The sequence below is a fragment of the Oncorhynchus masou genome, chromosome 7 (genome assembly GCF_036934945.1).
Source record: "Oncorhynchus masou masou isolate Uvic2021 chromosome 7, UVic_Omas_1.1, whole genome shotgun sequence".
Classification (NCBI taxonomy): Eukaryota; Metazoa; Chordata; class Actinopteri; order Salmoniformes; family Salmonidae; genus Oncorhynchus; species Oncorhynchus masou.
This window is the reverse complement of record NC_088218.1, coordinates 17,885,390-17,900,750: the sequence shown is the minus strand read 5'-3', so window position 1 is coordinate 17,900,750 and position 15,361 is coordinate 17,885,390. Positions and strand designations below refer to the sequence as shown.

Here is a 15,361-nt window from a genome sequence, read left to right as displayed (position 1 = left end):
GAGATCTCATACTGAGGAGACTGAGGAGACATCCTACATTTATCACAGGAAATAAAGGCCTTATCACAATGAGCCATTTAAAAGATCTGTTTTTATTCACCACTATAAACGACATGTACATTGAAAGAATCCTCGCTAATGAGGCACCTTACAAATCCCACCAACTTGGTTAACCCTGTTGGAAAGATGCAGTAGCGTGATTGCCTTTCACGACAGCAACTCGGGTTCAAGTCCCAGTCCCTCGGTTCACAAAAAAAAGTAAAAAAAAAAATTCAATGGCCGTCATTCTGAAACCCTCTCTTGTGATGGCAAATTTAATCCATAATTTATATTGCTGTGATGCAGATCCATGTTCACACTCTATTCCTTAGATACTGTGGTAGGGACTCAACCCCACTTTCATGGACACAATCATTGTTTTGAATTAAAATATAAATCATAAAATGATATTTATATATTTAGTAATATTAAATGCGTGCTTTTCGACATGAGCGACTTTTATTGTGAAGACAGGACCTAGACTGGAAGCGGAAGTTATTTTCTGCTCTGCTCAGACATCGCATGAACAGCAAGCTAGCGATCTGTTTAGCTAACATCATCACAGTTTATCCTTCTATTTCGTCGTTACAGTTCGCTTTTATTTCCAATTAAGAATGTCAGAAAGAAAAGTGTTAAACGTGTGTACAATTCTTGTTTGCTATGTCTTGATTTCTTCTCGATTCGCTGAAAACGGGCAGTTGTTTAGCGAATGCAATGTTTGCTAGCTAGCAGCAAGCTGCGTGTTGCTAATCAGGCTTGGCCATTGAAGCAAAAACTGTTCTATGCTTATCATGACACCTAGTTACACAATAGTAGTAGTTAGCTCAACACGCTTAGCTAGCTATATAGCTAGTAGTCGTACTCATTGTTGCTAACTAACTAGCTATGTTTCCTGTCTATCTTTGCTTATGAGGATATACTGATTAGAATAGGCTCTCACTGTAAACGTTGAAAGTTTTCATCTCTTTGAATTGTGTTTGTCTAATTATTCTATGTTTTACTCTCGTTGTAGCTATTGACTGATAAAGGCAATGTGAATCAGATATTACGTAGTTAAATTACACTGCTGACTGACTGTGCTTGCTCTCCTGTAGAAATACTACCCGCCAGACTTCGACCCGGCTAAAATACCTAAACTTAAGCTCCCTAAAGACAGGCAGTATGTGGTCCGGCTGATGGCTCCCTTCAACATGAGGTATGTTAACACTCTACAACCCTGCCCAGAAACAGGTACCATGAGGTGTGTGTGTGCTCTGACCCTGTCCCTGCGTGTGTGCCTTGCAGGTGTAAGACTTGTGGGGAGTACATTTACAAGGGGAAGAAGTTCAATGCCCGTAAGGAGACTGTGATGAATGAGCTCTACATGGGACTGCCCATCTTCCGCTTCTACATCAAGTGTACAAGATGCCTGGCTGAGATCACCTTTAAGGTAAATCTGTTTCTGCGTGTGTGTGTACTCACCCAGTGTGTGTCTGTAGACTAATCCATAAAACATCAACTACGTCTTAGAATGTGTGTGTACTCACCCAGTGTGTTGTCTATAGACTGATCCGGAGAACACAGACTATGCCATGGAACACGGTGCCACAAGGAACTTCCAGGCGGAGAAACTTCTAGAGGAGGAGGAGAAGAAGATAACTAAGGACAGAGAGGAGGAAGAGTTGAACAACCCTATGAAGGTATATCTCTAGAAACAGTGATGGAGAACCTGACAGACTGATGATGTGTTCTCTACCAGGTTTGTAGAGAACGGTGCTGATGTTGTGTTGAAGAGCCGTACTGATGATGTTCTAGGTGTTGGAGAACCGTACGCGGGACTCTAAGATGGAGATGGAGGTTCTAGAGAATCTTCAGGAGCTCAAGGAGTTAAACCAGAGACAGGCTTCGGTGGACTTCGAAGGAATGCTGGGAACATACAAAGAGCTGGAGCAGAGGACCAAAGAGCAGGAGAAGGAGGAGGACGAGAGGGAGACACGGTGAGTACAGACAGAGAGGGAGGTTGATGAGAAGAAAGAGGGAAATTGTTAAGCAATGTTTTTGAGAAATGGTGTAAGTATAGCAAAATAACAAAATGGTTGTGTATGTGCTACAGGGAGATGCTAGAGAGAGCTCTAGTGAAGAGGTTAAGAGACTCCGACTCTGACTCAGACCAGGAGGGCGAGAGCAGCAGCAGACCAAAGAAACCCAGCACAGACAGACCTACTGACATCCTCACCACAGACAGACTCACTGACCCACAGGTAACACACACAGACCAAACACACACACAGGCCTCACAATACATGTTAACCAACATGCCTACTTATGTCCTGTGTGTTGTTTCTGCAGGGCCTGTCAGTGGGGGGGGTGAAGAAGGCCAAGGTGGAGAGCTGGGAGAGAAGTGTGGGGGGGCTGGGAGGTGGAGGGGCACTGGGAACACTGGTGGTGAGGAAGAAACCAGTGACCTCTGTCCCCAAACCTGGTACCACAGCAACTCCTGCAGGCTCTAACACACAGACAGGTGAGCTATGGAGGCTTTGACAGAAGCTGCAATATCGAAATTAATTCGTATACACTGGGGTGATTTCCTGTTCTGCAGCCGAACTAGTGTGCTTGCATACTCCTTTAAAAGACCTTCGCTTGAAAAACTAGAAAAAAATCACTAACAGTACTTTGTGTATTTTGAGACGTTGTAGCCAGTGTACACTTCCTCAAAATAGACCTTAACAAATCTGCCATACTTTAAAAAAAATATTGTTATTAGTCTTGTCCCATCGCTGCAGCTCCCGTATGGACTTGGGAGAGGCGAAGGTCGAGAGTCATGCGTCCTCCAAAACACGACCCCGCCAAGCCGCACTGCTTCTTGACACGCTGCTCGCTTAACCCGCAAATCCAGCCGCACCAGTGTGTCGGAGGAAACACCGTACAGCTGGCGACCAAAGTCATTTTGCCCAAGGAGATCTTAGGCGTGCAATTTTATATCCAACTAATATGTTTGGTGCAGTATTTCTCAATTAAAAAATTTGAACGACAACAAAGACTTTATTGAAGAATCTCTACTGTTGACCAATCACTGACGAAGGGGCGTAGACTTTGTCATTCTAACCTCGGTACTTCCTGCTTTGCAGTTTCAAAGGCAGCTGCTACTGTACTGACGGAGGCTACTAAGCCAATCACAGCACAGAATGGGTCGTCGTCGCTCAGTCTCCTGGGGGCGTATTCCGACAGTGATGACAGCAACAACAGTGAATGAGAGAAAGGCTGGCGATGCTTTGGCTCACCAAAATGCTCAGTCAGTGTCTGAACTTTGTGATATGGAAATGTGTTGATATGTTGTTGGGCAATTCATCTCTTCCACACAACCCAGAACAGTTTTGGATTTTCAAGATCACAACATAAGGATGGCTATTAGGTGTAAGGAAAGGGGTAAGCAATTTGATGCCTGTGATGATTTAAAACTACTGTATTTGTTTCAGGGTATATATGAGAGTTAAAGGGCTGAATTGTATCATTCTCCTTTGTGATTGTATCATCCCCCAATGTAATTAGTTTTCACCTGTGATTTTAGAAAATATATTTTGAAATGTCTGTCTACCAACTACCCTCCAACTTTGTAAAGGTGTAAGTCATGTTTTGGCTTTTCATTATATACTCATTTACCTCTAAATCAGTGGTTCTCTAAATGTTTTCTTGCACTGTGGCACATTCTAAACTATTTTCTCTTGTGCCCTACCCAATCAGATTTGGTTGTTGTTGAATACAATGTCCGAGTTTTCTGGAGTCATAAAAATGTACTTTAGGTCCAAGCTAAGTTTTAAAAAATGTTTATTTTTAAGTTGTGTGTTATAGGGCAAGGGTCTCTGAACCGGTCCTGGAGAATGTAAATGTAGGCCTGTGTTGCAGATAAACAATTGTATTTCTATGGAACCTTTATTTATCTAGCCAAGTCAGTTAAAGAACAAATTCTTATTGACAAAGACAGCCTAGTGGGTTAACTGCCTTATTCAGGGGCAGAATGACAGATTTTGTACCTTGTCAGCTCAGGGATTGGATCTAGCAACCTTTCGGTTACTGGCCCAACGCTCTAACCACTAGGCTACCTGCCACAAAGAGTTTACTTGATAACCATCTACACGTGACTTTACCCAGAGACTTCCATTCTCTGCTGTAGTAGGCTGCTTTTGTGAGTTTAGAACATGAAATCAATGTGTCAGAAGCAGATAACTTTTCCTAAAATGCTCCTTGATTGAACTTCCAAGTTATCACACTAAATTTGTTGCTAAACAGGCACTGGTGTGGACTTGACTCAACAACAATCAAGTGATTGTAACAATGGCAACAATAAAATAAACTGTTCTCTCTCGCACACAGTCCAGTCTAACTCCCCACTTGTCCTGGGGAACTAGTAAACTCCGATGTCCTCTTTCTCTTCCACCTCATCTGGCATGGAAAGTTAGATTTGGCCCCTGTCTCCAATGCTGTACAGCACGTCAACTCTCTTCCTGCACATTCATTGTGACACGCTTGCATCGTGCCGTGTCTCTGTGGAAGCAGATGTGGATGGGGCGGTTCAAATGTATTGCTGGCTACTAATGCGTTTGGAATGAAAGATGAAACGATCAATGCCAGATCAACATTGCCATCTGCCAGGAAGGTAGGGTACATTTCCAAAAGAGGCTTGGCATGCTCTTTATTTGAGCTGCTGAGCTCTCCTGGCAGGCTGGCACGTGCCCTGTAAGTTGAGTTTTTGTTTATTCCTAAAAACACTTTTTTTAAGTGAATAGAAAATATATACATTAAGCAAAAATATTCAGACAGCCTGCGTTAAATAGTATAAATGTAAGCCAAAGTTTTTTTTGGGGGGCGGGTTGTCAGTAAGAACAATTATTGAATGTTGGCCCATTCATTCTCAGTTTCGCTCACACGTCACTATCACTATGTGGTAAAGATCTCTGAGCCCGAGCCTCACACTGATTGTTATGATGAAGATGATTCTGGTCCGGTAGGAGTGACATTTTTGGAGAAAGTGGACTCGTGGTTTCTGGTTGGATGAAAATGGAATTGGGTACTGCTGAATCAGTGAAGGTAACCCAAAGTGGACTTGTGATTATTTTTTTGTGTTTCTTCCACCCAGAGGGAGCTGGGGACAAGACCTGTTACTTGCTTTGCTCTAAGAAACAGAGTGCCATTGAAAGGAGTGATTACTGGGATAAGGTGGAGAAACTGTAATAGATGATTCCCAGTGTCTGTGACACCCGCCGTTTGGTGCAACGCAGACCCGGTCGTGAGAATGGTGAAATAGAGGAGTCACTGCCTTTTTGAGTTTTAATTCTGAGTCGTTACCCAACAAAGTCATGTTAGGCTATATCAGTTATCCCGTAAGAGCTTTTGTGCCGAACCCACTACGGTGTTTCAGGTGCCGAGCTTGCAGCAGTGTGTGGAAGGGAGATACCTATATGTGAGAAGTGTGCAGGAGGGCATGGGACAAAGGATTTTGTAGCATCGATAAAGCAGTATGTGTTAACTGTAGGGTAGCCCTTGGTCATGACTATGTGTTCCATTACATTACACATAAGTCATTGGATGAAGGAGTCGTCTGTAGGGGGGAGTTTTGTTAAGAACTGCAACACTCGGTCTGAACATTAACACGCATCGCTTGTGGTTTTGGAAGCATAAAGACCTTATCTTTCATATAAAAAAACAAGTGGTTTAATTGATACACAACTTTATAGGGTTAAGGTTCCCACCTGGCCATATTTCCATGTTACAGCTCTTGTTTACGGAAAACAGACATATGACAGAGTGTGCTAATTAGCTATTTGTGTCTCTGAACACCTGTGTGTCAATAGAAGACAGATGCCACAAATGTGTTTTCACTGAAAATTACTGTCAGCTGCAAATGTGTTAAATAAACTGCTTTTAAACACAGCAAGGTGACCAGGGACAATGGTATGGTTCAACAGTACAAATACTACCTACGCCCTTAGGGTTCTTGGAACTCAAAACGGCCCATCAAAAGGTTCTTCCAGGAACCCCATAGGGGGTTGGGTTCATGGTAGAACCTCCTTACTTGGTGGGGGTTCTTGCAGGTTTTTCCCTTGTATGATCTAAATATATATATATTTTGTGATGATACCATCTATCTTTACATATTTGTGCAAATCTTTCTAAAACAGAAAATGGACACAATTAAATGGATATCAATCAACAAAGAGGTAAGAATATGCTGAATGTAAAATAAAATAACTTTTGATAATGCTTTTCATACACATACCTTGGTTATAATGTAGAGGCTTATGGGATATTCATTGAAGAGGTAAGGGGGGAGGATGGTAAATGAGATGCCTCCTCATCTGTATACCTACAAACACAAAAGTGAGCATTTCACTGTACCCCGCAATTACAAATGCGACCTGTGTGTGTGTGACTAATAAAATCATCTAATCTAACTGGTTAAGTGGACATGAAGTGTATGTTTTGTGATATTATTTTGAGGTAATTTGAAAGTAGAGGGATTTATGTTTCTAGAACAATACTGCAATTGAGAATCGATTCACGTTTAGATGGAGTATTTGTCTGTTTTGGTTTCCAGAGCCAATTCACCAATTAAACAGAAAATGTAAGGTCCTTGGACTAAAGAGTAACGTTAGGCTCCTTTAGTCCAAATTAGTGCTAACTAGGGGTGCTCATGGTCCTGGGGATCAGAAATGTCCAGTGCCAGGTTGAAGTTGCCATGATCAGAGTTGTACAGAAGGTGTCATACGCTGAGGCAGTGAAGAAAGTAGAGGAAGATGTGTCAAGGGTAAGGGATCCTAAGAGGCTCCAGGTGAGTAGTAGAATTTTGCCAGTACAGAGTAATAGGCCTACAAATGCAATGTGCTTCAGTAAGGTTGGCTTTTTAGTGTTTATTGCTATGGTTGTCAACTGTCCTGCAGGAATAGAATGTAAAATCACAGAAAATAGTTGTTGTGGTGGCAGCTGCAGAGAAGTACTTGGGTTTACGAGATTATAAAGCAGAAGAGGGTGTGTTGAATGGTGTCCCGTCCTCCCACACCCTCTGCCTGGTATAGGATAAGGTAGGTTCAAAATAGTGAAATTGGGTGGTGGGTTCTTAACGATGAGTGAAGGGTTTTTGTAATGCAAAGTAAAATGGATTTATACTCCAGTCCATTTGGTGGCGGTAATATGCCATTAATATTGGATGCCAACCGCCGTTAAACCCCACCGAATAATACTTTCTTGTAGCTAGCTAACGTTAACCCTTCTTATTATAGCTCAGTTAGATAACCATTTCGGACTAAAATAGTCGAATTAGTTCAGCTAGATAGAAATTGTAACGTTAGCCAACTAGCTAGCTAGCTTTCTAACTGAAATAATATTCTACAACATGCATCTAATCTTTGTTTTAAACTGACTGACGTAGCGTAGTTAATTTACGTTGTGGCAGGCAAACTTGTTTTCTTCAGCTCAAGCCGAGGGAAGTTAACAAGCTGACGTTAGCAAGCTACAATGACAATTCTGTGAATTCATGGGGGTGGACACACAATTAAATACGTCATTGGCTAACGACCCCGATTTCCATCAAAACGTAAGTAATGACAGTATCGTTTTTATATTATGCAAATATAAGCTGCATAGCTAAGGTTAGCTATGTTGCACCAAACATGTCTAGCTAACATCAGCTGATTATAGCTAGCCAGCCAATAGCCAAACATTCGTAGGTAGATCCCTGACTAGCTTGTCTGTCGCTTTCCAGATTCAAACAAAAATATAGCCGCCTTGTAAATAGAAGGATCTGGAAATACAGTACTATATCTAGCCAGATAACAAACAGTTACAACTCTCTCAAACGTTATTTTGATGAATGCTTTCCTGTTCAGCTACCTAGCTTTATCTAGTTCCGATCCTCCTGTCACAAAGCAAAGATTACATAGGTAACTAGTGTGATTGAAATATTCCTTTCTTTTGGTATTGGCCTTTAAATAACTAGGGTTTTTCCTGCTCAGGTTTATCAGGCCAGTCTTTCCTCCTCTCATGCCCACTGCCCATACCAATCAAGTTATGTCATTAGTTACATTAGAACGTCCTCTTAGATAAATTGTCTGTCCTACCCTGATCACTTACATTGTTCAATGACTGACTGCCAGACCCAGTGTATTATTCCCATATTCCCTCTCACACCCAGTCTGATGAGCATCCACTGAATGCCCGTGTGTGTTGTTTTGACTGATTCCATTGTCACGGTAAGCACATTATTGGAAGTGTTGACAGTGTTAGTTTGATATGATGTAATATTCTGCTTTATTCTCCTTCCCTCAGACCCATGGCAAAGTGGTTAAAGGACTACCTGAACTTCGGCAGCCGTCGTGACGCCCCCCAGCTTCCGCGTCCTGACTACACAGAGAGTGAGATCCTGAGGGCCTATAGAGCCCAGAAAGACCTGGACTTTGAAGACCCATACCAGAGCGCAGAGAAATCACAAAATGGCTGCTACGGTGGCTGTAGGGGGACAGTAAGCCTGCATGCGTTTCCCACCTTGGCATCTGTCCTTCCCAACGATGCAGAGGTGGGCAATGTTATCTTATAGGGCATGAACATGTTGTGTTATTGCAGCAGAGGCGGCTGGTTGACGGAGATATAGGAGGACTGACTCAATGCTGGAATGCGATGGCTCTAACAGTATCAAACACATGGCTTTACAGGTGTTATGACCATGTTATTACAGGTCTTTTAAGGTTGTTATAATGTATTCCAGGTGAAGGTGGTGTCTCCCAAACACAGGCTGATCAAGGTGGACTCTCAGGAGTTCCGTCGCAGTAAGGTCCCCCTCAGCCCCGTCACCATCCACCAAGAACTGGTATGGAATGACAGTTGTTGTTTCTGATCTTCTCCCTCTTTCATGTTCTTTGTATCCACATGATTCTCCTCATTTATGGCTTTGACTCTTTAATTATTTTTGTTTACCCTTTTTCCTCACTATCCCACCCACCCTCCATCACTCTCTTCAGGTGCTTCCCTCTGCTCCTACAGTAGTAGGGGACTCCGACACCGACTACTCAGACCCGTTTGATGCCAGACCAGTTCCTCGGCTTAGAACAGATTGGGAGCCTAACCCTAACCCACACCTTACCTTGGACCTCAGCCCCATCACCAGTCCTACCCTGGTAGCCTTCAGCCCTAACCCGATCCTAAGTCTCAGTCTCCATTCAGGGCACAGCAGCAGCTACATGGAACCCTTTGAAGCCCAGAGGGTCATCACAGGTCGGCTCCTTTTAACTGTTGCCTACACACCCACACCTTGGACTTCACGCCTGGCTGTCTAAAATGACTGACATACTACTGAGATGCATGGACTTGTAGTTAATTTATTGCTTGTGTGTGTAGAGCTCCAGCGGGGCCGGCCAGGAGTGGGCAGTGGAAGGTCAGGGGTTGGGATTAGAGATCAACTCTATGATGACCCCTACGATGAGAGGACTCTACATCGCCAACAGGGGGCGCCACCGCAGCAGCAGGGGAGAGTGTTCCTCAGGAACAAAACGGTAACAATCTTCTTCTTCTCTGTTTTGATTTCATCATCCTCCTACATCCTCTCCTCCTCCTCTTCCAGAGAGAGGTCAGGGAGAGCAGGCTGCCCCAGGACGATGAGAGACCAGCAGAGGAGTATGACCAGCCCTGGGAATGGAAGAAGGACAACCTCTCCAAAGCTCTTGCAGGTAGATATCTAATAGATGAAAGCATCACTGAATTGTTGGGCTCTAAAACACATTAATCTCTAAAGCTCTAGCAAGTAGACCCGTGCTCTGATCTATTCTGGTGTAGGAGGCACTCAGTAGATGCTGCAGTTTTACATTTTAGCCATTTAGCCGACGCTCTTATCCAGAGTGATTTACAGGAGCAATTATAGTTCAGTGCCTTGCTCAAGGGCACACTTTTTCACCTCGTCTGCTCGGGATTTGAACCAGTGACCTTTCAGTAACTGGCACAATGCTCTTAACTGCTAAGCTACCTGTTGCCCAGGTATTTAAGTAGTTGGCTAATAAAACTCTCCATTTGTAGTGAAGTTTGAGGGGGCAGAGTGGGAGATGTCATTAGCCCAGTCAGACCAGGCCAGATTACCCAGGACCAGCCCCACAGCCCCAGGGGGCGCAGCTAGCCTTCTGAGGCCTGGTGACACCACCCCTGTCCTGGGTGAGAGAGTGGACCCCTGCCTGCCCCTGGAGAGACAGGTGTAAGTTCCTTCCCTCAACCGCTGACTGATAACTGATAATTCAAGAAGCTCCCCCTGGCTGTGTGTCACACAGTAATATGTCCCCCTTGCAGGTGGTACCACGGTTCTGTGAGTCGTGTGGTGGCAGAGACTCTACTGACGTTGTGCAAAGAGAGTTCCTACCTGGTGAGGAAGAGCCAGGCCTGCCCACAAGACTACTCTCTCTCCCTCAGGTACCTTTACACACTCTCCCTCTCATTCTACTAATGTTTTACATTATTCCAATCACATCATCATAAATCGGTTTTCCATATTTATCTAGGCCCTAATAAGGTGTTAAGGATTTTATAACGCAGATCTCTATTTCGCTGTCTTTCAGGAGTTGTCAGGGCTTCATGCATATGAAGTTCACTCGGAGTTCAGAGAGTCGTTACGTCTTGGGAGAGAACAGTCCTCCATTCTCCTCTGTACCAGAGGTCATCCACTACTACACCATGCACAAACTACCTATCAGAGGAGCTGAACACTTGTCTCTGCTCTACCCTGTCATAGTACAGACCCTCTGACCCTTCTCCACTCATTATCTGCATCCCAACTGGCACCCTATTCCCTATGTAGTGCACTACTTTGGTGCACTCTGATCAAAAGTAGTGCAATATATAGGCAATAGAGTGGGACACGGCTATTTATGATACTATTACTAATACAGATGGTGCTGTCGTCTGCGGAGATGCTAACATGGCTGCTGTGGAATTGTGTGCTGTTGTTCTTAGAGCGTCAACATGGTTCTGGTGGAAACCACAATGGTTAAACTATTACAGTTGAAGTCGGAAGTTTACATACACCTTAGCCAAATACATTTAAACTCAGTTTTTCACAATTCCTGACATTTAATCCTAGTAAAAATGCCCTGTCTTAGGTCAGTTAGGATCACCACTTTATTTTAAGAATGTCAGAATAATAGTAGAGTGATTTTATTTATTTTATTTCACCACATTCCCAGTGGGTCAGAAGTTTACATAAACTCAATTAGTATTTGGTAACATTGCCTTAAAATTGTTTAACTTGGGTCAAACATTTAGGGTTGCCTTCCACAAGCTTCCCACAATAAGTTGTTTCATCAGACCAGAGGTAATTTCTCCCCATGTGCAGTTGCAAACCATAGTCTGGCTTTTTTATGCTGGTTTTGTAGCAATGTCTTCTTCCTTGCTAAGTGACCTTTCAGGTTGTCAATAGAGGACTCATTTTACTGTGGATGTGGATACTTTTGTACCGATTTTTTTCTAGTATCTTCACAAGGTCCTTTGCTGTTGTTCTGGGATTGATTTGCACTTTTTGCACCAAAGTACGTTCATCTCTAGGAGACAGAACGTGTCCCCTTCCTGAGCAGTATGATGGCTGCGAGGCCCCATGGTGTTTATATTTGGGTACTATTGTTTGTATAGATGAACATGGTACCTTCAGACGTTTGTAAATTGCTCCCAAGGATGAACCAGACTTGTGGAGGTCTATAACTTTTTTTCTGAGATCTTGGCTGAAATCTTTTGATTTTCCCATGATGTCAAGCAAAGAGGCACTGAGTTTGAAGGTAGGCCTTGAAATACATCCACAGGTACAGCTCCAATTGACTCAAATGATGTCAATTAGCCTATCAGAAGCTTCTAAAGCCATGACAATGTTTTCTGGAATTGTCCGTGCTATTTAAAGGCACAGTCAACTTAGTGTATGTAAACTTCTCACCCACTGGAATTGAGATACAGTGAAATAATCTGTCTGTAAACAATTGTTGGAAAAATTACTTGTCATGCACAAAGTAGATATCCTAACCGACTTGCCAAAACTATAGTTTGTTAACAATAAATTTGTGGAGTGGTTGATAAACAAGTTTTAATGACTCCAACCTAAGTGTATGTAAACTTCCGACTTCAACTGTATATGGCCAAAGGAAAATGCTGTAACAGAGCAGGTTACTGCATGTCAATGGAATATTATCGATCATCTGTATGGCACATTGATTAGCTAGCTGTACCAGGGTGGGAGTTTCATCCAATAGTGTTATACAGTAGACTGCTACATCGCTATAGTGGAAAGCTATTATATAAATGTGTGCTTGAAAGCTATTTCAGTCCTTATATGTATGAATGTTGGTGTTTTACACTTGAGTGTACAAAATATTAGGAATAGCTTCTTGATATTGAGTTGCACCACCTTTCGCCCGCAGAACAGTCTCAGTTCGCCGGGCCATGGACTACAAGGTGTCAAAAGCCTTCCACAGGGATACTAGCCCATGTTGACTCCAATGCTTCCCACAGTTGTCAAGTTGGCTGGATGTTCTTTGAGTGGTGGACCCTTCTTGATACACACAGAAAACTGTTGCGTGTGAAAAATCCAGCAGCGTTGCAGTTCTTGACACACTCAATCCGGAGCGCGTACTACCATACCCCATTCAAAGGCACTTCAATATTTTGTCTTGCCCATTCACACTGAATGGCGCACACACACAATCCATGTCTGAATTGTCTATAGGTGTAAAAATCCTCCTTTAACCGGTCTCCCCTTCATACACACAGGTGACATCAATAAGGGATCATAGCTTTCACCTAGTCAGTGTGTAATGGGAAGAGAAGGTGCTCCTAATGTTTTGTACACTCGGTGTAGTTGTGTGTTAAAGTGTGAATGTTTTTTGGACTTTGATCATGAAAGCTAAAGAATAATAGGTAGGTTTGTTACTGTTTGTAAGATTTTCTCATGTTCTATGAAAATAAAGTGTAATTTTGTTTTTAAACTGTTGAAAGTCTAACCACATATACACAGGTAGAGGGAAGGAATAAGGGTTGTTAAGATAAATATATTTGCTACTTTCCATTGTCCATACTAATATTGCTTCGTTCTAATTGGTATGCGTTTAAATTGGAATTGCAAGAAAGACTGAAAAAATACCAGCCGTGTGCATTCAATTATTTAATTTTTAATTTTTAATTTCACCTTTTATTTAACCAGGTAAGCAAGTTGAGAACAAGTTCTCATTTGCAACTGGGACCTGGTCAAGATAAAGCATAGCATTTTGACACATACAACAACACAGAGTTACACATGGAATGAACAAAACATAATCAATAATACAGTGAGTGCAAATAAGGGAGTTAAGGCAATAAATAGGCCATGGTGGCGAAGTAATTACAATATGGCAATTAAACACTGATGTGCAAGTAGAGATACTGTGGTGCAAAATAAATAAATACAGTATGGGAATGAGGTAGCTAGATGGGCTGTATACAGATGGGATATGAACAGGTGCAGTGATCTGTGAGCTGCTCTGACAGCTGGTTCTTAAAGCTAGTGAGGGAGATGGGAATCTCCAGCTTCAGTGATTTTTGCAGTTCGTTCCAGTCAGTGGCAGCAGAGAACTGGAAGGAAAGGCGACCAAAGGAGGAATTGGCTTTGGGGGTGACCAGTGAGATATACCTGCTGGAGCGTGTGCTACAAGTGGGTGACCAGCGAGCTGAGATAGGGCGGGGCTTTACCTAGCAGAGACTTGAAGATAACCTGTAGACCGTGGGTTTGGCGACGAGTATGACGCGAGGGCCAGCTAACGAGAGCGTACAGGTCGCAGTGGTGGGTAGTACAGTGGGGCAAAAAAGTATTTAGTCAGCCACCAATTGTGCAAGTTCTCCCACTTAAAAAGAAGAGAGAGGCCTGTAATTTTTATCATAGGTACACTTCAACTATGACAGACAAAATAGAAAAAAAATCCCGAAAATCACATTGTAGGATTTTTAATGAATTTATTTGAAAATTATGGTGGAAAATAAGTATTTGGTCACCGACAAACAAGCAAAATTTCTGGCTTTCATAGACCTGTAACTTCTTCTTTAAGAGGCTCCTCTGTCTTCCACTCGTTACCTGTATTAATGGCACCTGTTTGAACTTATCAGTATAAAAGACACGTGTCCACAACCTCAAGCAGTCACACTCCAAACTCCACTATGGCCAAGACCAAAGAGCTGTCAAAGGACACCAGAAACAAAATTGTAGACCTGCACCAGGCTGGGAAGACTGAATCTGCAATAGGTAAGCAGCTTGATTTGAAGAAATCACCTGTGGGAGCAATTATTAGGAAATGGAAGATATACAAGACCACTGATAATCTCCCTCGATCTGGGGCTCCACGCAAGATCTCCCCCCTGGGGTCAAAATGATCACGAGAACGGTGAGCAAAAATCCCAGAACCACTTGGGGGGACCTAGTGAATGACCTGCAGCGAGCTTGGACCAAAGTAACAAAGCCTACCATCAGCAAGGGCATTGAAGATGAAACGTGGCTGGGTCTTTCAGCATGACAATGATCCCAAACACACCGCCCGGGCAATGAAGGAGTGGCTTCGTAAGAAGCATTTCAAGGTCCTGGAGTGGCCTAGCCAGTCTCCAGATCTCAACCCCATAGAAAATCTTTGGAGGGTGTTAAAAGTCCGTGTTGCCCAGCAACAGCCCCAAAACATAATTGTTCTAGAGGAGATCTGCATGGAGGAATGGGCCAAAATACCAACAAGTGTGTGAAACCTTGTGAAGACTTACAGAAAACGTCTGACCTCTGTCATTGCCAACAAAGGGTATATAAAGTATTGAGATAAACTTTTGCTATCGAGCAAATACTTATTTTCCAGCTTTGGTGACAAAACGGATGGCACTGTGATAGACTACATCCAGTTTGCTGAGTAGAGTGTTGGAGGCTATTTTATAGATGACATCGCCGAAGTCAAGGATCGGTAGGATGGTCAGTTTTACGAGGGTATGTTTGGCAGCATGAGTGAAGGAAGCTTTGTTGCAAAATAGGAAGCCGATTCTAGATATAGTTTTTGATTGGAGATGCTTAATGTGAGTCTGGAAGGAGAGTTTACAGTCTACCCAGACACCTAGGTATTTGTAGTTATCCACGTGTTCTACGTCAGAGCCATCCAGAGTAGTGATGCTGGATGGGCGGGCAGGTGCGGGCAATGATCGGTTGAATAGCATGCATTTCGTTTTATTTGCGTTTAAGAGCAGTTGGAGGCCACGGAAGGAGAGTTGTATGGCATTGAAGCTCATCTGGAGGTTAGTTAACACCGTGTCCAAAGAAGGGCCAGAAGTATACAGAATG

The 15,361-nt window shown here is 43.0% G+C and overlaps 2 protein-coding genes across 2 annotated transcripts; both read left to right on the top strand.

Annotated features, from left to right (window-relative positions):
• The first annotated feature begins 549 nt into the window (after positions 1-549).
• LOC135543420 (splicing factor YJU2-like) lies at positions 550-6,467 on the top strand. Its single transcript, XM_064970662.1, has 8 exons — positions 550-677; positions 1,134-1,234; positions 1,324-1,468; positions 1,584-1,718; positions 1,834-2,015; positions 2,132-2,279; positions 2,368-2,539; positions 3,147-6,467. The coding sequence occupies exons 1-8, from the start codon at positions 654-656 to the stop codon at positions 3,269-3,271; spliced, it is 1,032 nt and encodes a 343-aa protein (XP_064826734.1). The 5' UTR covers positions 550-653; the 3' UTR covers positions 3,272-6,467.
• A 765-nt stretch (positions 6,468-7,232) lies between these two features.
• LOC135543419 (SH2 domain-containing adapter protein F-like) lies at positions 7,233-13,010 on the top strand. The gene is made up of 9 exons (XM_064970661.1): positions 7,233-7,606; positions 8,338-8,584; positions 8,774-8,875; positions 9,027-9,279; positions 9,403-9,557; positions 9,626-9,731; positions 10,075-10,246; positions 10,339-10,458; positions 10,605-13,010. Exons 2-9 carry the CDS (start codon positions 8,342-8,344, stop codon positions 10,789-10,791), a joined length of 1,338 nt encoding a protein of 445 aa, XP_064826733.1. The 5' UTR covers positions 7,233-7,606; positions 8,338-8,341; the 3' UTR covers positions 10,792-13,010.
• Positions 13,011-15,361: the final 2,351 nt, after the last annotated feature.

What these genes read in the sequence shown, in the direction of transcription:
- LOC135543420 (XM_064970662.1), top strand. Translation starts at nt 654, where the DNA reads ATGTCAGAAAGAAAAGTGTTAAAC. An exon ending in ATGGCTCCCTTCAACATGAG is followed by an intron (nt 1,235 to 1,323) that starts GTATGTTAACAC and finishes TGTGCCTTGCAG; the next exon opens with GTGTAAGACTTGTGGGGAGT. An exon ending in AGGCTCTAACACACAGACAG is followed by an intron (nt 2,540 to 3,146) that starts GTGAGCTATGGA and finishes CCTGCTTTGCAG; the next exon opens with TTTCAAAGGCAGCTGCTACT.
- LOC135543419 (XM_064970661.1), top strand. Translation starts at nt 8,342, where the DNA reads ATGGCAAAGTGGTTAAAGGACTACCTGAACTTCGGCAGCCGTCGTGAC. An exon ending in TCCTTCCCAACGATGCAGAG is followed by an intron (nt 8,585 to 8,773) that starts GTGGGCAATGTT and finishes AATGTATTCCAG; the next exon opens with GTGAAGGTGGTGTCTCCCAA. An exon ending in CCTCTCCAAAGCTCTTGCAG is followed by an intron (nt 9,732 to 10,074) that starts GTAGATATCTAA and finishes CTCCATTTGTAG; the next exon opens with TGAAGTTTGAGGGGGCAGAG.